Here is a 24513-nt window from a genome sequence, read left to right on the forward strand (position 1 = left end):
ATGCTCATAATGTGCTTTTAATTGATTTGTTGACGCTTTTGGATTGACGTAGTTCTATATTTGAATGTTTGATGTATGATGGAAGGCCATTGTTTGCGTGTTCTGTTGTCACATCTGGTTGTAAAGCGCCTGTGGTGGGAAGAGAGGAGAGGATTAACAATATTCTTTTGAAAGGATTGTATTTTTCTTCCTTGAAATAAGTGATGCAATGTTTGTTTTATCACTAAGGGATAGTTTCAATGGTTTCATAGGCCTTTTGGAGAAATTATGACTTTGGCGTATTCGCTTGACCATTTTGTCTTATGTTAAATTTTTAAACGGGGCTTTTCGGTATCGGACTTCATAGAGGGCTCTTTTGCTTTTTAGCTAAATTATTTTGCTTAGTCAATAATTTGCAGGGAACCATTCACAGAGCAATACACCATCTGCTATAAAGGCTGAACAGGTCTATACTCCGCAGATTTTTTGCAAATACTTGTCCCACTTTATTTTAATGACTTCTACAAAAAGCAAGAGGTGTACTACTGTAGAGTAAATCAACTCTTCAGAGAAAATCACAAAGTGGAAAATCCATTTGAAAAAAACCCAGAACTGTGTCAAGTAATATGGTCTTACTTGACCATTTTCATTTTTGATTCTGTTGGTTATACTTTCAGTTGTCATTGCCATTGTTTCGTTTTCAATCTCCTTCCACGCTATTTATTTACAAATTAACATCAGGATTGCACAATGAGTGCACGTCGCACGCAAAGAATCTCGACTGTCTTGACACGGCTTATGGAAATTCCACGTTTCTTGATAATCTAAAAACCAATCGCAATCCCTCAGAGGTCTCCCCACGTGACCAGGGACAGAAGCAATGGTGGTTAGATTCCAACCACTAGTCCAGGATGTTGTGTGTAAAAGTAATTTCCTTCCAGTATTTCCGTTAGATCTTACACATCCTGTCCACTATTGTCACATATTTCACTTCCACAAACCTCTGTTCGGTCTTCATGCGTTAAATCTGTACAAGAAGCAGGAAGTCGAACGGCAGCTTCACCGAACTGCGCTAACTGTCCAGACCTAAGGAGTTAAAAACAAAGCCGCCATATTGCTTTGTTGCTGCAGAGGGACATTATAAGTCACTTCTTCTTGTATTTGAGAGAGCGCCGAGTCTTTCTTTTGTGGATGTTTTTGGAATCCAACATGGCAACATCGGATCAGAGTTTGTATGTTCGACGGCCGGGAGATTTCAACGTAGCAAGTGTGAAACAAAGTACACCCAGTGTGGCAACGAGAAGGTAAAACCACAACCATGTCTGTGCTTTGGCATTTGTTCACTGCCTTTTGGTATGTGCAAAACATGATCATGTTCAAATAAGGACCTGTCTCTAACACATGTCTTACTCAGAGTTTGTGCCTACTTGAATGTAGGCAGAGAAATTATTGTCGGGGTATGTAAGGATTTGATTGAAGAACTTTTTGGGTTATGATTAGCCTAAGTCATTGAGAGTCAACCTTGTGTTGTTGTGTGATTGCATTTAAAGGGCTCAAGAGTAATGGGCTTAGTTTCAGAGAATCCTCCTGTCATGGGAGACCTTTATCAATATGCTTCCATCTTGGTCGTGTTCCCTGTATCCAATAGTAGTAATGGATGCTAGTATTCACTGTTCAAAAAGGAACCAGACTACTTCTCCTACATGTACCCGCCTTGGTTAGTTGTTTTGATAAGAGAGATTCAAGATGGCCATACAAAGATAAAGGTTTATTGACTTGGGGTCATGATATCTACAGGTGAAACAAGGAAGTACAATGTAATCAAAAACTTGTGTACATTTACATGTACATGTATGTATGTGTACCCTGCATGATCTACAGAACATGATCTGAAACTCAGTCACAGAAATTGGCAGAGTGTGCGAGTGTTTGGGTTGCACTTGTTGGTTAGAGCACTCCTTTATTGTGACTCGGTTGTCAACATCGAGAGAATTTGGGTTTGAGCTGAGATGTACAAACTTCACCATTTTGAGATACATGTATGGTGGACACTTAAAGGTACACGTTGCCATGGATCGGTCGAGTTGGTCTTTGAAAAACGTTTGTAACCGTTTGTTATAAAATGCATCATGGTTAGAAAGATGTTTAAAAAGTAGAATACAATGATCCACACACATTTGCCTCGAAATTGCGTGGTTTTCCTTTTACTTTGCGAACTAACACGGTCGGCCATTTATGGGAGTCAAAAATTTGACTCCCATAAATGGCCGACCGTGTATGTCGATGAGGTAAAAGGAAAACCACGCAATTTCGAGTGAAACTTGTGTGGATCATTATATTCTACTTTTAAAATATCTTTCTATAAATCATATGCGTTCTATAACAAACGGTTACATACGCTTTTCAAAGACCAATTCGACCGATCCAAGGCAACGTGTTCCTTTAAGGCGTACTACAACACTATTAGGTGTGGGTAACTTGTTCTGTATACACCCAATGCACACAATACTCATGGTGTCCGCCCTACATCAAAAAGGCTGTGTACAGTGTACACTTAATATAATTGCAAAGCAACCCCCCCGCTCCATTCTTCACAGTGTAAATGCCTCTGATTTGATTAAAGACTGAGCGGGAAATGTCAGATTGTGAGATTGTCAAATTGTGTCAATACCTTTAGGTGAGGGGGGGGGGGGGCGGCAATTTACATGATAGGCCTTACTAAATGTATGTACATAGCCTCTGAGAAAGACACTGAAAGGGTCGAAACATCAGACCATTAACTATTTTTTGCAAATAAATATGTGGTCACGACATCATGTGTTACCAGAGAGTTACTACTCAACTCGATGGAGATCTTGATTAGTTTTTATTAATAAATAACAAATATAATGCTGACCACACCTGTGCGCGTCATAATATCTACAAACAAACGGTCATTCAAAAATAGAATCATCGCATATGGCGTGGTTTCATAAAGAGACCCATCAGAAATCGGTTGTGGACTTTGTGCGAAACTGACATTCACAAACATTTCAAAAACAAACATGGGCGTCGAACCCACTCATTTTTAACTCCTTTTCTTCATCGGATGAGTAAAGTTCAGCAAACACTTATAATTCGGGGAAGCTTCTGTGCCCTTTCAAATTCGTCCTCATTATAAATCGCCATAAAAACCTTGTTAGTATAGACTCGCTAATCTGAGCTTAACAAGATAATTTATAAGTAAAACAGCCCAATGCACATAAAAGCAATTGATAGCGTTTTAGATAAAATGTTGACTACTTACATGTACACTGTATGTATGCAAATGTAGGTACATGTACATATACATGTTCGTGTAGACGGCTATAAGGAAAGCACAACAGTAGCTGGGCCTGTAGACCAACGTTTATGTATATCGGACATTATGCCGGAATTTGACTGTTTAAAGTATCCTTAGAGCAACCATCAAAATGACATCTGTAAGTAAGCCTAGGGACAAGCCTCTCAGAAATTGGTCTTAAATCATTATGCCGTCTGTAAAGCATTTTAAGGTAAGACTTCTGACATGTCTATTTGGGAGGGGATGGGTGGGTGGGGGGGGGGTACGCCCTTCATCAGTTAGATGGAAAATCACTTTTTTTCCTTCAGAATTCCGCAATAAGCAGAGCGATACAAATTGGACCCTGCTAATTACTTTAATGGAATCCAATGCACAGTTTACATTTTAGCCAGAGTTGCACATCTTGGACCCGTGGCGTTACATATTTGATATTTGGTTCAAAGGACAGTTATGCCACCACACAAAATAAACTCTTGCAGCTGAATGGTTTTGAATTGTTGAGTTGCTGAGAGTAACACTAGTAGGAGGGCTACCTCAAACTGACCGACTCTTTTTTACTGTTGATATCATTAGCAATGGCTGCCATTAAAACATGCAGTACATCACTGAACTACCTTTATTTCCATGCAATCTTGTTGTAATGTCCCACTTTCATCAACTCGGCTGGATGAGTTACAGCCTCAAATGGATGAATGTAAATGAACAAACAAATCATACAGAATTCACTTAGCTCATTGACATGTTCAAGTAATACAATTTAAGCGAGATACATAGTATTAAAAAAAACGAGCTGAATTTTTCTAGATGAGCGACTATAAATTATTTGTTGTTTCACACCATTTGATTTGATAGTTGCATAAGTCAACTGATCTGACTAAAGAAAAACTGCTCCGTGATTGCCATGAAGGGGTCAACAACGTTTTTTATGAGGCAAAAAATAACCTTCATCAAGAATTGTCCATGAATGATGAGACACTTTATAATAATCGATAGCGGAAGATGAAAATAAAGTAATGATAATCGACTGAAAGAGTTGAATCACTTGCCCCTAATAAGCTTTTTGGAGAAATTGACTGAAAATAATGAAACCATTTTTGTTTTCCAATTTTATAGTGGTTTAATAATAGCACAATGGCAATAAAAAAAATCCAACAGTTATTAAATACAATCAGTAATCACCAAAAGGACCTTATTGGTACATATGTGTAAATAAAATAAAAATAAAAAATAAAAAAGTTATTGGTGTATAAAGTACACTAGACAACTTTCGTCCCTGGTACAAATTCCACCCTCTCTCCTTCCCCTAGTGAATGCTAATTTTATCCCGCTGCCACACGAGGGAGCCCTAATTACGTCATCTTGGATCTATCTAGTCATCCGCCCGCCACTCATGAGTCAAATTATTATTGCCATTAAAAAACAAAAAATCTAGTGATCAGTAATTTTATTTTCTTGTGGTCGGTCGTACAAGAGACAACGGTGACACATATCCATCAATTTTTTTTTTAAGGATAAAATCACAAGGACAATTGCATTATGCATTGATGGGGTGACACTTAAAGCAATAGCCGTCATAACAAGAGTTGTGTAACATTATTGTATATCACTCATTTCATGATTAGATGTGGATTTATTGAAAGTGACATCGTCATCGTCAGACAATGTATTCTTTATTAAGTTCCCTGTTTTCTGGATTATTTTTTTTCCCTCTGCCTGTGGAATATTTAGCTGTGATTCTTAGTGTCCATTTTTCATGGTAGGGTGACTGCGTTGATGCGGCGTCGTGTTGAAGTACATGTTTAACTATTGTTTTGAGTAGTGTCACACGTGTGTTTGTATGACTGTGTTAGGTATACCCCTCTCTCAGTGGATGAGTAGTATGGGTGAGTCAGTGTGATGATCGAGGCGGGTTGCAGTTTGTGGAGCCAGTCGCGTCGGGGTTGCTTAGCGAGTGTACTGTGGACTAGTAGCAGTAGTAACAGAGAGTTGGGGACAAATTAGTTTTTATTGACGGTAGAGGACTGGATGGTGGACTGATGGCTGCATGAACTTTGCTGGATTTAAGTCTCTTCAGGTTAATGTGATCAGTGATGCAGTGTTTGAAGCAAACCGTTGTGTTGTTTTGTTCAGTAGACATCTAGGAATTCATTGACAAGTTGGCAGAAGCAAGAGGTGAAATTTAAAGGTATGTTTTGTGTACTAAAAAGAAAAGAGGGAAATTTGTGAATTTTGTTTGTTGTCACATTATTGATTTCTTGATAGTAGGCCTACCTTGAAAGATAAGTCTCTTCCTTCAATAGGGTTGGATTTTTTGTAGTTGATGTAATCATTGCATCAGTAAAACAATTTGGTGAGACCTGGCACAAATATTGTTGTAAACACACCAGCTTGTTACATCTTGGTTGTTTGCTCGAAATTTTTTCATGGTTTCCTCAGTTTTGTCCTCACTCACACAAAAGAATATAAACCTAAATTTATCTTGGTTTGTTATTTCATGTTTCTGGTTTGACCACACAAAACATGAACACTCTGTGATTATTTTATTAGCTCTGCCAATCTTGTGTATTTCCTTTAACCATAGTTGGTCTCTCCCTTTTTGCAAATTACCGGTCAATTTCAGGTTTTAAATCCTGTTTCGTATCCCGGTTGTGTAACTTGATGAGGTGTGGCTGTTTGATATCTCAAAACGAACCATTGGAAATAATATGTGTAAATAATGAGATTAATTCTGTTGGGAAACCTTGCGACTTTTGCCCATAAAAGCTATCTCTTTCCTGGGTTCATCAATACTTTTTGTTACTTGTGATAAGGTCAAGTGTGTTCGGGTGTTTTCCTTGACTGGGTGAATGTGTGAACATTTTGCTCACTATTTGCTCACTAATCTTCTCTTCTCAAAGCATCACTACCTCTGCTCTTTGATAAATTAAATCAAATTTTTTTAATAAAAAGTACTTTGTGTCTTAAGTTTAACCATGATCAGCTCATTCTGTGATGGCAAAATAAATCTGAGATTTTAAAGCCATTATACACTTTCGGTACAGAAAAAAAAAGTTCACAGATTTACAAATAATTTACAGGGTTTACAGAAGGTAATGGTGAAAGACTTCTCTTGAAATATTGTTCTATGAAATGATTTACTTTTTGAGAAAATATTTAAACAATATCAATTCTTGATAGCGAGAATTACAGATTTATTTTAAACACATGTCATGACACGGCGAAACGCGCGGAAACAAGAGTGGGTTTTCCCGTTATTTTCTCCCGACTCCGATGACCGATTGAGCCTAAATTTTCACAGGTTTGTTATTTTATATATAAGTTGTGATACACGAAGTGTGGGACTTGGACAATACTGATTACCGAAAGTGTGTAATGGCTTTAAAGTTTCAGATTGTGGACTGCCTTTGTAAGAATAGTCAAAAGCAGCCAGTCAAATAATTCTTGTGTGCATTTCTCAAAAGACATGCTTCAGTTTTGTCCTCGAAACGAAAAACGTCTTTTCAAATGTCAACTGCAATAATCTCTACTTGATTGGTTTAAACTCATGTTTGATAGTTTTATTAAGTCTTAATTTCATATGTGCCTACCAACGAGGTTATTAGTCCGGTATTGCTAATTCGGCCCAATTGGATCATTTCAGTTAACTCGCCCGTGGTCGCTTTGACACCCCCCCCCCCCCCCTCTAAACCGCTGCCAAAAACGTTAATGTCATCCCACAAAATCAAATAACGAGGACAATTAAACCCAACATCCAGACAGACATACCAGAGCTTATGGGATGGCATTACGGCATTTCCTATCTCCGACATGATCTTCCTAATTGCCTGATTCCTCAATTATCCGCCGTAAGTCTAGACCGTAATGGTTTAGTAAAATTTCCGCTCTGTTTTTTTCTTTTTCATTCTTTTCGCTCTGGATTATTTTCATCCGTAGTGGATTATTTATCCTCATTCTGTGAATAAAACCTCTGATTATCTTGGGCTTATATTTGTTTTCAATAACCCAGATTACGGGATTTTCATGGGCAAACATCAGATGGTGAATAGATCTAGACTAAGACCCATAAAGTCTGTTTTATTTGACCGTGTTGATAGAGTGACATGCCGTCACACTTCCTAAGTCTCAAGAACTCCATTTCTGCCCCCTCCCCCAACAAAAATAATTATCTAATAATAACCGTATTTATAATGTGCCTTTTGCCAAAGGATACAAAACGCCAGGTATTATTACTGCAAGGAGTGGGGCGAATTTTGAGATATAAGACCTAATCCTTAAGCACCATGTAATGGTTTACAAGGTGCTGTGGCGCAATATGCTGCCAATCCAGCCAGGAACACCGGGGTGAACCCCTTCTCTTTTCGATAAGTGCACTGGGTTCTTTTACATGCGTTTACACAACACATGGGACCAACAGCTTTACGTCCCATCCGAAGGACGAAGCAATGGTTGTGTGTTTTGCTTAAGGACACAAGTGTCACGCTTCGGGATTCGAACCCACACTCTGCTGATCAGAAACACCAGAGTTTGAATTTGGTGCTCTTAACCGCTCGGCCATGACACTCCCACATGTGGCTACGGCTGTGGCTTGATTATCATGTAAAGCGTCCATAGCAGAACACTTACATGTAAAAATATAGCCAAGCAATCTGCACATAACCACATCCTTTTTTTACACCATGTAATTTGTCTTCTCTTTTGCAAGAATCTCTGAGAATCAGTCAGCTCTTGCTAAAAACTCCCTGTTCTAAAGATCTTCTAGAGATTTCATGCAGTGCCATTTAGAATCACAAAATTTCACTGAGATTATGAGGCACTATTTGCCTTGATAAACCTTGAACGATTTCACTAAACAGATTTCAATTAGGTTCCAGACAAAACCGTCATGCAATCATGCTTTGCTTAGCACTGGCTACCAGCTAAGATAAATGCTTCAGGCTGTGCTTAGAATAACGAAAACAAGTTTGGGAAAGTTCCATCCCTCTCAGTTTGTATTTTGTACACTTAACTTTTCCAGCTGACAATTGTAATACCCTTTGACAGACACGTTCATCTACAGCACAATTTTGTTTAATAAATTTAAATTGGTGCCCAATTTACCTCAGGTAATTGAAGCTTAGCATCCCAAGGGAAACCGTGGAAATGAATCTCAGTCTTACTGGGTGTGTTCAGTTGTGAAAGGGTCCTTGAGGACTGGGAGTGGGCGTGGTTGGGCTCGGTGCTCTTTTTTTTAGTAGAGGGGGGTCTGTGAGATTCAATCAGCTGGCGGGGTTGCCCGACACATGCTGTGTATTGAAAACAGGAAATTAGGGGTGTTTGAATGCTCAATACCTATAGGCACGTGTAGCATCTTGGACAGTAGGTCTACATGTGCTATGTGAGTCATGTGCATGTTGGTTTGGTGGTGGGGGGGGGGGGTGTCTCATTCACTTATACTGAACATGTTGCTTGCTGGGTAGGGATGGGGGGAGGGACAGCCTATTAAGCCTTCAACTAATGTTTAGCAATATCGACCCAATTGGTCCCTTGATCCAAATTGGTCCCACGATCAAAATTGGTCCCACGATTAAAATTGGTCCCACGATCCAAATTGGTCCGTCACCCAAATTAGTCCCTTGACTCAAATAGGTCCCTTGACCCAAATTGGTCTCTTGACCCAAATTGGTCCATTTGTGTTCCAAAATAATATAATGCATAGCTGTCCTACATGTACATCATGTCAGGTACTCAAAATTCCAGGGATGGAGTTTAAATGAAGTGTTTGCTAAATTACTTGAAATACACTCAATTTGATAACTAGTTTTTGGGGGGCTAAATTTGCATTTGGGATAAGTAATAGGCCCTACTGTTTGGAGTTTACCGCCAAATATCAGTGGTCTATTTGTGAGACATCTACATTGTACTCTAGAGTTGGCAAAGGTCATAATAATATTCAGGTTTTTATACTTATCACAAGGCTTAGGTTTGACATTGTTCGCTTTTGGATGTCAGTGTGTTCTTGAAACATTGGCATATCTTTAAGTGAAAGCTCTGGACCCTGGATCCTGGGTCTTGTCAATGCCATCCCTGATTGGATTTAGTAATATTGTTACATTGATACCATGAGTATCAATTCATTCCAATCAATTATCCTTACCATAGCAGGTGATAACAAAATTCCTTGCCTCATTTTTTTTTTAGGGGGAAGGCTGAACGAATTTGACAAGGCCAGTATGTGGTGTGTCCAAGTGTCCAAAGTAAGATGGGTTTTATAGATTTTCGCAATGTTTTATAGCGGTCGTACTTTAATTCTCGGGTGAAAATTTTTTTTCTAGGAATCTGGGCCAAGGTAAAGTTCATCGATAGCATAATTGAATTTTAATGAAGAAGGCATGAAAAACTGAGGCTGGCGAAAATGGCACTTTGTTTATTTGTCGGCAACTTCTGAGGGACAGGGGGAGAGAAAGAAGCTCCATGATGGATTTTTTCCTCTTCTTCAGAACTGAAAAATGGTGATGTAGAAATTAGGAAGTGTGTTGCAGGTAATGGCACATGCAACTTCCTAGAGGCGGGTTTCATTTCCACTTCTCTGAAAACCGCAAACTCAAATCTTATAAATGACGATCGAGCGCATTGTTGTTTGTGACCTGGATGTTGCGATGTGATAAATCGGACGCTTGGCTGCAAGTGTTGAAAATGTCACGGTATATATGACCGGAGGAGACACGTAGAGAGACGATGGGGTTTACTTGACTACTTGAAGCTCATCCAGTTGGATGTAACGCTGTTAGGTGACCCTCTCATAAGGGAGAGGATTGTGACGGGCAGGTCTCCCGTTAAAGGGTCTAATGAAGACCTGGATTTACGCTGTCGGGGATAATTATGAGGAAAACACGCAGGTACGTTGCTCTTGTTTTTTTTGTTGGTTTTTTTTGCAAGCTTCATGTCAAGGTGGCGCATCTGGAAAAAGACTTTGGGCATGAAATAGAGCACACCTAAATGCCATGTTCAATCTGACATTATTCATTTTGTGGTGATTGGTATGCGAAATATAACTTGAAGGTTTTTTCAGGAGATGTTCTTATCAGTTGCTGAGATTTCTTTTTTCAAGCTGATCATATTTTAATAAATGAATTTTCTATGAAACACAGCCAATACTCACGTAATTTCCTCCGAACGAGGCACCACCAGTCGGTTGGTGGCCACTACGGCCACTGGATGTTGGTGCCTCGTTCTGAGGATGACTAGTGAAACTAGACGAAACGTAAACAAAAATTATGTGAGTATTGGTTGTGTGTCATAGAAAATTCATTTATTAAGTTGAAATTTTACCAGCCTGATGAACTTCTTTCATGATCATATTTTGTTGAGGATTTTTGATTGAAAAAGGTTTGTCTACTTTGATTTTACTTCCTTTCTCAAGCTTTATCACTTTCTGTATTAAATAAAAACATTTGTATCCTGGACAATAAAACTTTCAAACCAAACATAAAGCACCAAAAAAAGTACAAGAAACATTCGTAGGACCTCGCTCTGAACAGTTTTGACAAATCCTAGGGGGTGGGGGGGGGGGGGGGGGGATCTCTGACATTTTATATTTGATATTCAAAGCTTCCAGATTGAAATTGCTGGAGGGCAATGTTTCTCTTGACACTTCTCATACTGTTATACCCACCATCGTTATTATATTCCACACACTAGCAAAATCGCATAATTTTAGGCGGTTGTCTCTCCGAGTCGTAATGATTAATCACGCCATTGGTGGCAACTGCCTTTGTCTCTAGTAAATTAGTAATTCCAGAGTGGCGCGTTTTTCGGACGGATAAAGTGAAGAATGAGGTGATAAATCTCCTTGCATCAAACGCCGACGCCGTCTTTCTACCAATGACTCATGCTACGCGGTTTCCATGAGGATATTTTGACAACAATGATAATTGTTTTGGTTGTCTGGCGGCTCCAATTGGATAAGGAATTAATGGTTCTTTGGGGGTGAGAAATCGTTGGACTGTGAAAGACTGGGGACAGTGCCAGTGCAGTGACTCTTTTTTGCTACTTCAGGCATTTTGATAGACCAAACTAGCGCCAACTTGGGCGCCAAACGTTTACATTTGGTCCTGAAGCACATTATTTGATTGTTTTCACCAAACTCTACAAAAATGTGGATGCAAAATAAAATGAAAATTGAAGTCGGTGACTGTATAACATCATGCAGCTACCACAAATTTTTACAGATTTGTTATTTTGTGCACAATGTTGGGATACACCATTTGAGAATACTTGTCATGGACAACAAAGGTGTCCAGTGCCTTTCTCCCTGTTCACAAGAGAAAAATTAAAGGTTTTGCACTGAGGCTTACGATTGAGCTATGGGCTTACATAGTAGACAACAAAATAATACAAAATTAAATTCATAACGAGGCCTGACATTTCAATCTTGTAAGGACAAGGCAGTTTTTCCCTACCTAAATTCAAATTTCTATAGGGACATTTTAAGGGGCACCAAGGCAATGACCAGTACAGGGGCTTGAAAGCAATCACCTTTGTTGCTTTAAGTATCAGGGATGGATTATCCATTACCTATTATCAGCTCTGCTGCGCATATAACAGTTTGCTAATTCTACAACTGTAAAGAGGTGTGAAATGGTTGAAGAGTCTGGGTCCATACCACACACACACACAAGTAAACCTATTATAAACAGTTATCTGACTCTAATACCTTCCAACAATACAAAGCCATCACATCCCCTCTGCCAGCTTCCACCATTGCTCTATTCCTCTATTGTTCTCTTCTTAAAGTGGAATAAGATCAGTGGTGACTTGAGACTTTCTGCAAACAATGCTTGAATTGTTACTGCCATTTATCAGTCCAGTGTTGTCTGAAAAGTCAGTGATTTCGGCGCTGCTCAAGATGCAAATGAATTGCTATTTTTGTGTGACTCACTCTGTTGGCAACAAATGGACCCTGGTCCCTGTACTGTGTATCTTTTTTATTTGGGAAATATGATATGGGTGTCTTTGTTTTTGATGATGCATTTCTGGAAAGTTAGGTGTTCTTGAACAGGAAGAATGAGATCAACATTGTTTATCAAGTTTGTATGTTGGATATAGCATGAGCTGTTTGTTGGCTGCTACTCTCTGACATTATTTGGTGAGTTGTTATTTTGTTATTGGCCAGGCTTGTCTTTATTTTGTTTAAAAATTGTGTTAGACCATTAATAATAATTCTTTTAAAGAATAACAGGTCCTTCTTTGACCTTGCTGAGGGCGCTGTTTAGGCCTGTGACCTCAGATGCAAAGGGTCTATTTTACACAAAACAAAGTCAAAGTATTCATGCTTTTTGTACCACTTTAGGATCTGTAATACCTGTAGCCTCTTTGGGCACTTCTGAAAACTTGCAATTTCTTTTACCAACCGAAACTGCCATATTTATGTCTCTTTTCTATTTGAGGCTTTGAGTTACATTAGCACTCTGTAAAATCTCATCATATTCCGATTTCGAAATGGTGTCATGCAAAACTTGAATTGAATTCTCTGGTTATCAATATCCACCCTCGAGGGCACTGGATAGATCTCCAAATTCTAGAAATTTGGCGGGAAATGTTTGTGTCCAAGCTCAATGCCAACTGAATATGCAGGTTTCCTGCTGGCGAGATGACCAACCGTTGATATTTTCATGATCGTATTACCTCAGTATATCCTGTTGTTCTTGACCTTTTCAGGATTTTGTTTTGTCTTAACAATAAACACTGTATTTCAATCACTTCATGTTTCCTGCTTGAAGAGGTTGTGAAATTCCACAATATGTAATTTAAGTGTCCTACTTGAAAAGGGTACATGTACATGGTGTGTAGAGGGAGCCTGGAATTTCATAGGGGTCATTGTCTCTGTTGCCCTTGTCTTGACCTTGCGCCCATTTAGTTATGAACTTTCTGATGTCATTATGGAAGTGCCCTTTATGAATGACCAAAGGAAATTTGGTATTGCACCCTCTGGGAATGAAACTCATGACTTGTTACTGAAAGTTGGGGGCACAATAATAATGGGAAACTTGACGACATTGACCAAGGGGCATAGAGGCAGTCGCCTTCAATGCCTTCGTGAAGCATCAGGCCTGGATATTTTGATGGCATTGTTTTCGTGGCAGAAACAGAAACACATCTTTTCTGTACAGGTAATGACAGACAATGAGTTGGAGAGTCAGGGGTTTAATTAAATAAAAAGTAAAACAGTTTGAACTAACAGTAAGAGAAAATAACTCCTAACAATAATAACCAATGACAACTGTCTTATAATCTGTTGATTTTGGGGGGAAATGTTAGAGAAAAGTTCTTCTTTGAGAGTGGGAGTATTTCTTGTGTCACTCCCTCTGGAATGTCGCCTCTTTGGTTTCTTCTCAGAATACTGATTAAATCAAAACAAGTGTACTGTCCTCTCAGCTCGCTCTAGTGTGAGTCGTAAGACTTTCTCGGTGTGTACACAGCTTCTTGAAATCTGTCTTAAGGCAACCATGTTGGGTCTTCTGGAGATGGTTCGCAATGTCTCAGATGCACAACAATTAAATATACACTCTGACAGTACACGTCACCGGCACCTGACAGATGTACAAACATAGAAAATGTCCTGACGGCATAAAGCTGCACCAAAGGGCAATATCATTTTACAATCATTGATTTTTTGTGCGAACACGAGTCGATTAATTGCAATGTCTGAGGTTTTTTGATGGGTGAGAAACAATTAGTTGCATGGGGGAGCATGGAGGACAATAATGTACTGACGTCTGATGGTAGACAAATGTATTCATACCTCAGGTATTTTATGATCAGTGCCCTTTAAAGATTACCCCCACTCCCCTGGAATTGCCACTACTTTGCCCGCCCACTTAGTTCAGCAATTTGGGTTTTGTATGTTTTAGACTTGTTACTAGTCACTTATGAAGTCTACAAAGTACATGTACATGATCACATTGACCCCTGATAAACTTACTTGCCACTAGTCAGTTGTGAAGCTTGCTGTTTCAATAAGGATAGTATTACCTAGTAGACTTGCTACTTGCTATTTGCTTCCTTCACTGTTCAGCTTCTCAGTTGAAAGTTCAGATGATTAGCCTCCCAAATTATTACTCAAATGTCATTATTCAAGTTTCTTTGTTCAATTTAAAACAGTTTTTGGTATGTTTAATTTAAAAAAACAATTCATTATACACTTGATTCTTGATAAAAGATTCTTGATTCTTGTAAGAGTTTCACAAAATGAGCCATCCTAAAAGCGCAAGCCCATTTTCATTTTGCAAAAGGCACTTCTGTTGAAAAATCTTTAAATCAGTAGAAAACCAGGGGCCGTGGAGGCCATGGCCTCCGTGGCCCTGCATGTAATTCCAGGCCTGTCTTGCTAACTGCTAAGAGAGTCATTAATTTGCTGTATCCTTCAGAGTCGGATTCTGATTTCAGGTCTGTCTTTATACAAATCAGGACATCACAATCACAACTAACTGTGAATCACAATCATTGTGTGACTGTTCCCTGAGCCATTAGTTCATCCCAGTTTCAATTATCCCCACTGTGACATTGCATCCTGGTGTATTTAATTTTAAGGCAGGATCTGGCGAGGACACTTGCCGAGGACCCTCCACTACGTACGTCACCGGGGTACGGTGCACTGTCATTTTTCGAATGACTCCTGAGTGAAATTGCATGAAACCTTGAATCAATATGAAACAAATTGGACGTAGGAAATAGATGGGCATGGATGGAATTTGAAATTTATGATGGTCCTTCTCTCTGACTCATTGACATTTTATTTTTCCAGCAGATGGTTGTTGAAGTACTGGGTCGCAGTTTCTTAATTGCAATTATTTGTTGAAGTATAGGGGGATGTTAGTTTGATAGTTTGTTTTCATTTTATAATCCCTGAAAAATAACATTTGTGGGCGTGTGTGTGTGTGTGTCTGTGTGTCCAACAAAATGCTGTACCTTAGCAGCTTAAAGCTGTTGCAGTTGTACACGCTAAGCCTTTGGCATCATGACAGCAGGCATGATATTCTTCCAAATTTAATCTGATTTCCGTTTTATTTTGCCTTGGGAAAAATCTATAAATATTTGAATTGAAAACCCTGAAAAGTCTGTTAAAGCCTACACCATATGTGCATGTAGGTTAGCCTTTTTAATTGATAAATTAATATTCATACTATTTTCCAAGGACCAAATATCATGCCCGTGTCAGGCCCGATACTTTGTCCTTTTGAGGGCAAGGCAGGTTTTGTTTGATCAAGCAAGGGCACCTCTATAAAGGAAGTTTCAATTTCTACCTGGATGGATGTTTTCAAGGGGCACCAAGGCATTGGCCTAGTAGCTGTGAAGCATCAAGCATGGCGTGTGTTTGCATGGAGCTTCCGTCCAGGGTGACAAACCGTACGATTACAAAATCAATAGGGCCTAATACTAACAGACTTTCCTTTATCCTGTCATGACAATATGCCTGTCAATCATACCTTCAATTCTTTATACAGTCACAAAAAAAACTAACGCTGATGCCTGTGCTCTTTCATGTTTTGGGGGTTGTGTTTGTTTTGTACAACTGTTTGGGTTTTTGTTGTTGTTTAGTCATGGTTTTTTATGACATAGTGAAAGTATTTGACAGTGTTCCTCTGTTTTTGGGGTGATGCAGGTCTGAAACTTCTCTGAGGCAACAAAGGCAACCTGCCTCCATGACCCCTGGTCATTGCCTCGGAAAATTCAATTTCCCAATAGCCTAGATAGGGTGCCCTTTACAAAGGAGAGAACACCTTGGTGCCCTTGCCCTTAAAAAAAAAAGGAACATACATGTACATGCCTGGTGATGGAATATCATTTCTTGTTGGGCTTTGCTTAGTCAAATAAACATTACAAATAAATAAGATGATTCACATTAGTCAAGGGATGGATTCAATCTAATGCAGCCCCGTTGTTCCCTGACCAATCTTCCAATGAATTTTGTGAAATGTGTGCGTGCTGCACGCCATCCTCACAGGAAACGTTTGACTGTGTGTTCCAAACGGGTCATAAAGTTGTCTGATGTACGTCGTATGCAACATGTCTATATATAGGGGCAGGGGTTTGCATTAGCGTTTTTGAGGTATGGTGGACACTTTAGAAGTGCACTGTTTGATTTGGGTGTCTACAGACAAATTTACACAAACCTAATAGTGTCACAGTATTGTGTCCAACCTTTCTCAAAACGACTTATCAAGTTCTCAGTTTGAGTTGCTACTTTTCAGACAGACAACCTGAAGATGGTGGTATAGGGATGTCAGGACTTGGGCAGGAGATAGTCTAGTCTGTAGTCTTCTCCTCCAGCCTCAATATAGATTCTAGCTTTAGTCTGTCATCACAATATCTACAATTTGCCCCTCAACAGGAAGAGGGAACATAAGGCAGTCATTTTAGATCATTTTCTTTTGGGGGTTATATAGTCATGTTTCTGTGATACATGTTCTCTCGGTGGATTTAGTTGAAGTCTATATTTATATTCTGCATCAGACTCTTGTGATACCAGAGGTGAGCTGGCGAGTGTTTGATAAATAACAGAGTGTAGGGAAAAATTCCTTTTAGTGAGAAACATTCTCACTAGAAAGATTGGAATGCTATTGAACATTGTTTCAGTGGGGCCACAAAGCACATGCACGTTAGTTTCTAAATTTATGGAAATTAAATGTCAGATGTTTGCTTTTAAAGTTTGGATTTGAGAGACATAATTTGAGCTCCCAGCAGTATGAGATGTTAAGATAACAAGGGTGTAGAGTCGACACCAAAACCATGGAATTAGGTCCAACAAGCACTGGTTGAAGCCCCCCCTCTGCTCTTGTGTCTGAATGGTGATGTTGACTCATGTGGGTGAATGCCACTGTCCAGACTTGTAAACTTGAATAGCCCCCTCTTGTGTTACTATGTGTCTAGGAAAAATTCAGAAGTCTGGCAGACCATATACATTTTGTATGCACTATGAAACTCCTTTGTACATTGTATTTAAAAAATATACAAATTTAAGGACATACTTGGGTCACTGGGATAGCTCGGTGGTCTGGTAGTAAAACACTGCTCTCTGACATAAAACATGGGGTGTGGGTTGGTATCCCAACCAGACGCCTGTGGGTTTGGTTTGGTTTTTCTCTCACAGAACTCAGGAAAGTACTGAGTATGCAGTGCTCAATACACAAGTGTAAGTGTAAAGGAAATTTTTGGGGGTTGAACAAATTTTCTTTACTACAGTGGGACTTGAACCGACTGCAGGATTAACATGCCGGCACTCTACCAACTGAGCTATCTAGCCCTATATTGGCAGTCTCCCTAAGAAAATTGTAGGCCTATATACTTTATTCTACCCTTTGACGGGTCCGGTGGTTTAACTGTTGGGTGCTTTACATTGACATTTAGACATTTAGGTTGAGTGTGTCATTCGGTATCCATTCTATATTTACAATGATTGTGCTCCTCTTGCCCTTGGTCACTTGGTATTAGGGGATCTAGCTTGATAACTGCTCTTTCCATGGCCCTCTAACTTTCCACCTTTGCTGTGTTTCTGTTTGCAGTGTACAACTATTAAACCTGATTGGTACCCATTGATGGTGAGGTTAACATACACTGGCTGTCTGGTACCTGGCCACAATCTCTCGTGGCAAGGTTAACATAAGATTACAGCCATCATCCACTAGACCTATGATCCCAATGCTGCGCGATGTACACTTATTTTGTCGATCCGGTATATCGATAAACACAATTTATTCCTTGTAGTTTGAAACTTTGCGCATTGATAAAAACAATCAATTAAAGTTTGTAGTTTCCACCATACCACGTCTTCCATTACCCTGGTCTTGGCCTTGGTGCCCCTTCAGAAGTTTTCCATTGACTTTAAGATTTTCCATTGGAAGTGCCCTTTTCAAAATGAAAATAACCAGGTTGCTACCAAGTAGGATTTAAAACTTTGCATAATGGTGAAAATGTCCTAGTGGTGGTTCTGAATTAACCAGTTGCCATTTCGATTAGTATGCCCTGATTGTCTTCAAGTTTGTTTTTTTCCTGAATTTGGTTTCTGACTTTCATCACCTTGCAGTGATGCGGTTATAAATATAGATAATTGTCTTCCACTAGACCTACATGTATGATCCCATTTGCATAGAGCAAAATACTTGAAGATTTTGAATTCAATGTGTTTTAAGTGTTAGTTTTTCATTTGTATTCCTAGATTTGTATCCGAGTCTTGTGAATTTGAGGTAAACAGATTGAAAATATAGACAAGATGTAGTACATGAAAGTAAAGTTGAAAAGAAACACCGTTTTTTAGTATTTTTATAAATTTATTTGGTTTGGATATACCACTTGTCATGTCAACGATGTTTGTAATCGATATGTGAATAAGATGATGACACTCAGCCTTGTACGATAATCACTCACCATCATAAATGTCCTATTAGTCAATAAGCTCTATGCAATATACACACTGTCTACAGCATCAGTAGTGTGTATGCTAGCATGCACGATCAACCCTCTCCTGCCTTATACACTAGCATCAATCGCCGGTTTACATGCAGTTTCCGTGCCAATCAAATTGTGGCTGTCTGATACACTACACTGCTACACCTAGCGAGCGAATGGGCTCCACATTTATTAATACTTATAATAATACCACTATTGATCAGGTGGGTCAGTTTCCTGCTTTGAAAAGCTAAGCTCCAGGGTTAAGTGGTTGACACAGGGATCCTGTGACGACAACGCAACGTTCGGTGGTGGTAGCGCCCCCCTATGCCCATCGATTGAATCATAATGATTGGTCATCGTATGACGTCAGCTGGAGAGTGAATCGCATGTGATGTTTTTCGGGGGGTTGATGATGAGGTCTTGTTGGATGAAACGATCGTAGTGAGTAGCGGAGAAGAGTTTTTCCCTCTTCTTTCTGTCCGTCCTCTACCTCTACGTCCACGCATGGAAGATTTATTATAGCATGGGGAATGTACCGGTGGCCGAGGCCATGGGTCGAAGTGGCTCTTACAACATGACTCCGCAGTGGTAAGATTTCGTCACTTTTGATTGTCTCAGTTTTGAGGATTCACTTAGGGTGGGGGAAATTGCCTGTGAATGTTGCAGGATGTAACGATGGGCACTAGGCAGACATAAATTTGATATGCTGTCTGCTCAGAGTGTGCGAGTATAATGTGAGTGCAGAAAGGTGATACACCTTTTTGATATAGTCATGACTGCAAGGTGACGTTTTTACATCGCTTTATTCAATATGATTTGAATTTATGGTCGATTCCGTCATTAAAATGTCAATCTTTGATGGGGGTGCTGTTGAATGCATTTAAAATGAATGCACATGCATCGCATGTGTTTATGTGGTGATACACAAAATAGTTGTCACTTGTTATGAGGGTTTATGTGTAGTAGGGTTCCTTTGGGTGTCCATGATTTTTGAAAAAAGGCTCAGCACGCCTTGTGCCCCCCCCCAGTAATTCGGTTACCATGGCTACTGTTAATGCTCATGAATGTTAATTGCAAAAAACTTTAATGTATTCAGCACGGGTGCACTAAATGTCATCTACATGTCGGTAGTGCAGTGGATCTCGGCAGCATTAATTTGGAATTAAAAGTGACTACACAAACCATTCCATTTGTATTGTTTTCATTGCAATCTACATGTAGCAGTTGGTTTACAAAATTGTTTTTATCTCATTAATACGATGGGTTAAAAGAATTCCTGCCTGCAGTTAAATTTAATTGTGACTGAATTTACATTTTTCAGCAATAAAGCAAGGCTTTTTTGTACTAGACCTGCTTAACAATTCTGCAGGTACATGTAACACTCTAAAAATTACTGACTTCAGTTGGATTTAGCATGTTGCTTGGTGGATACTACAATCTAGTAAGGTTTGTGGTAACACCATAGGGTTTTGCGACAACAAACAGTTTCTTTCCCCTGAAGATGGTCAGAGTATACTGATCGAAACGTTGGGTTGTCCCACCAATGCAACTTTTTTTTCTTCAGATCCACCATTTCATACCATTTCAAGTATACGTGTATGTAATTCAATGCTGTCTTTTGAAAAGGGTTTGATGTATACATGGTGTTGCTGCAAACCATAATAGATAATTAATTTTACTTATCCGTCATTAGTAGCTACTGTTAATTCTAATCTCATCTCGGCTTAAAAATAAAACTGTTTTATTTGCCCGCGGAAGATAAGACCAATTCTCAACACAAGAACTCCTTAATCCATGCAGTAAACAACCTGCGCATGTTTCGAGAATCCTGGCCACTCGTTCGTACATCATCAGATTAAGAGCATGGTGGCAGGGATAGCATTGGTTATCTTTATGGGGGGATGATCAATAAAGGCTGGGGGCCCTGGGGAGGGTAGAGGCGGAGGGTTCAGGGTTGTTGTTTCGCTTCCGTCTACGCATATTGTATCCCTACCTTGCGTGAGACTTCCTCGTATGGATGTGTTCAGTTGGCTTTTTGGTCAGGAAGTTGGCGGGCTGTGGCAATCGCCCATTTTGTGCAGTTTTGTTTGTTTTGCTTGGTAACAGTTTCAATCAGACGGTTTTGAATCCAGTAGGAAAAACAAAACAAAATGTCTTAATGTATTATAGGGAGGGTGTATGTTTGGAAATCACTCTTTAAATTAATGGCATAACATTTTTTGGTTAGAAGCCTACGTACAACATCTTTCGATTGTATAGAGCAATCTGAGGAGCATTTCACTTCGAAGTAATAAATACACAAAGACTTGAACCTGAGAAGCGTTACTGACTTAATGCTTCTCAGATAGTGTGTTCTTATTAGGGATTATTCTTTTGCGTGGACATAGTTGCTATCTCAAAAACAAAACCACCTTTTGAAATAAAATTTTCACAGGTAAGTTTTGTTAATCAAGATTTATAATTGGATTAAAAAACAACCTAACTTCATCAAGTTCAGAGCATATTCTTCACGTTTTGCACTTACCAATATCCTGTAAGCAGGTATTCGTGGCCATTAGCATAACCAGATTAATCAAATTGGGTGCTGATTGGAATCTCTGTCAAGTTGAAGTCACTTTGAAGACACCTGCTCATTAATTAAAACACTACAGTTGTAGCTTAAAAGAAGAAAAAGATGTAAAGATACGCTGCCGAGGATGACAGCAAGCACTCGACAAAAGCAGAGATAAGGGGGAGACTAATTAACATTAAAACCCATCATCCTGTGATTCAGTATGGCCTCATACCTCATGTTGGCTGGTGACCAACCCGTAACCATGGCAACTGAGCTATAACACCCCGCATTAAGACTGAATGCAGGTGCAGGAAACCACGGCAAAGTGCTGGTGTTGTTTATGTTTTTCTAGTCAAGAAGTACGTAAGAAGAGTGGTTATTTTTGAAAGATCTAAGATTTTTTTGAAAAGCCATTATTATATCCAGCTTGTCACATTTAAATGTCAATGTTTTGTAGACTTGAAGACTTTCTCTTTTGAAGCACTTAACAGTTTGAGTAACACAACATGTTTGGTCTCTTGAGGACTAGTCGAAAAAAAAACATCCTCTGAACCAACCCTTTTCAAAGCAAACAAGTCTATGTAGGCCTACCTGTTTACGATACACCGTGTAGAATTTTTTTTGTGGTGTGCTCAAAGAAACCTTATATTTTTGTAAAGTCATCCTAATTATGCCCAAACATGGCTAATCAATTTTTTTTCCTTTTTACTCCGCTCTTTTCATTAAACATTTTGGTAAAAAATATTACACAATATATTGCCAGACATCTTTTTAACACAGAACATTCATATTATAGCAACCAAACTACGAAGATAAATAGCACATAAAGGAAAATGATAACAGTTTTTGGACTCTGTTTTCAGAGACTCTTGTGTCGGACACGGAAATTGGCAGAGGCCATTTTCGGTGCTGCATAGCGCTAATTAGCAATCCAAAGCTTGCTTCAGTGAGAAGCCTACAGTTTTTGCAAACAGTGTACCATATTATTATTACTACTGAACAGCCCTTGGTTACTGTATCCATGGTTATGTAAGTTACTCCAAATATGTCAACCTGGAGGCGGAGAGAGTTCTGAAAACACACTCTTATTTGGGGGGGGGGGTTGGGGAATGGAATTAAATTCCACTTAACACGTCAGAAATAGTCTGATCACAACTGTGTCGGTGTCGCTTATAATCCTCGGTGAAGGTAATTTGTAAATTGAAATGTCTAAATTGGCTTTCCGAAGTCCGTCTGCGTCACACATACCTGGCAGTGTACTCTCTTACTGGTCTGACATGAATACGATATCTTCAAATATCGGCATTGGATCAATGTGTCTTCCTTAATCTACCAATAACAAACAACAAAGCCTGAGGTCTCTCAATCCTTCTCAGGAAAATAAAAGGTCGCAGTGGTGCCTTTCCAAGTTCAATCGTGTTTCTTTGAAAATAGAGTATTTGGAGTTGGCCCCAAATCCAGGGCTCCTCAGATTTGTCTTGGGATTAGTGGCTAATTAGCGGAGGGCAGCAGGTTGGTTAAAAAATAGAAGAAGAATTTGTACTGGTGTTAATCTATTAGTTCCGGTCTTGGACACTGTTTGGTCTTTCATCAATGCAGATTAATGGCTGGCTAATATAGGAAGTGTTGCTAGGGGGTTTGTATACCTGAAAAGGGGGTTTTATGTTGAAGCAAAGAAAGCATAATAAGATGAGCATTTGTTTTCTGCATCCAAGAGGTTGATATGTTGGGGATGGGCGTTTGGACATCATCAGGGGTCAATTTCACATAATAGGACTAGTCCTAGGAGATAAAAACATAAGGTTAGTCCTAAGTTAGGATTAGGAACTCGTTCTACTTCAATATAAGACTAGTCTTAACTCTTTGTGAAATCCACCCCAGTTTATCATTGGGGGTTAGTTTGGCTCTGTGTTTTCTTTCCCCTGCTGTTTTACTCTGTGGACCTCGGTTCGAATCCCACCTCGAATTGTAGCTCGTATGAGGATTCAATTTACTTCCTACCTGGGTCTAATTTCATGGCTCTGCTAACAACGGAACTTTGCGCTTGTGGCAAAGAATTAAATATTCTTTACAAGCATAGAATTCTGTGTGTGTTTTTCCTCATTACGGTCTTTCCTTATGAGTGGTTTTCCTCTCGCATCTAAAACTGAATGTTTCTTCATCTCCTACTCTTTTTGTTATTGGTGCTGGTTGTGCTGTTTGGTGCATAATGAATAAATTCCACATCTGTAGTTTCATAAACTGTAATGTCAAAGGTATTGTTGTCAGTTCCACCTACGTAATCTCTCTAGTTCTATCAGATCAAAATCCAACTGCAGAAACTCAACACCTAGATACGTTTTATAGGATTTGGGGCATTGCATGGTGAGGTATCAATGTATATTTGGTTTGCGGTAACACCATGTGTGTATCTACTTGCCAGGTAGAGTTGTTCTTAGGGAACTGTCTTGCTTTATTCTACTGCCGTGGAGTAGATAATCGGAGGTTCGGGAGACTTCTCAGTTCTGAAAAGAACTGTCCTGCTTTTTAACTATTACCAGGGCGGATGGTATAGAAATTAGACTGGACTACTACTTTAGCTTATAGGATCGAAATTAACTGTACTGCCGCGGAGTCAGTTCTGAAATTGGTCTCATTCTAAAAAGATATCTACCCTAACCCAATACGAAGCATTTTTATTTGGTTTGGTTCTGGAGCTAGCATTAACTGTTAATCAACTACAATCTTCCAAAACCCAAGCATTTCCAATCATTGGGATTGCTAAGACAGCATTGTCCCTGATCAGTGGTTTGCCTGCTCATAGAGAAATGCTTTATTTATGGCTGGCCAAATGACAGTTAAAACACCCAATGAGGAACAGTCAAAATTTCCTCCAAGTGGTCGGACTTGCTAGTTCAGTGTTGCAGACTAGTGGAAATATGGACTAGTGGAAAAGCAAACAGGCCTGTCAGACCCTCATCTTGGCAATGAGGATCAGCTGAGCATGGAGTTACTGATAATTAGACATAGGAGTAACCAGGCGCCTGAAAATTGCTAACATCTCCTGCGGGGCGAGGAACTCAAGGTCTTGAAAACTAGGCCACGGAAACTTTCACTTCCTGATAAACATTGCAACAACTTTTAAATTGTTTGGGTGGGCTCACTTTGAAACAACCTGTTTACCTTTAAGCGTTTTTATTTGTAAGACGTTTGTCTTGCTTTGGCCATCTTAAATGTTCTGATTGCTTGTAAT

At 39.3% G+C, this 24513-nt stretch overlaps 1 protein-coding gene across 2 annotated transcripts in view; it reads left to right on the top strand.

The window, feature by feature from the left end:
• Nucleotides 1-845: 845 nt before the first annotated feature.
• LOC117307013 (IQ motif and SEC7 domain-containing protein 1-like) overlaps nucleotides 846-24513 on the top strand; it is a gene marked incomplete at its 3' end in the record, with an annotated part of 35606 nt that continues 11938 nt past the window's right edge. The window contains 1 exon segment of one of the 2 annotated variants that reach the window (XM_033791637.1): nucleotides 846-1283. In XM_033791637.1, coding sequence (XP_033647528.1) covers nucleotides 1171-1283 — 113 coding nt within the window. 2 annotated transcript variants of the gene reach the window in all.

The sequence above is a fragment of the Asterias rubens genome, chromosome 2, assembly GCF_902459465.1.
Source record: "Asterias rubens chromosome 2, eAstRub1.3, whole genome shotgun sequence".
NCBI lineage: Eukaryota > Metazoa > Echinodermata > Asteroidea > Forcipulatida > Asteriidae > Asterias > Asterias rubens.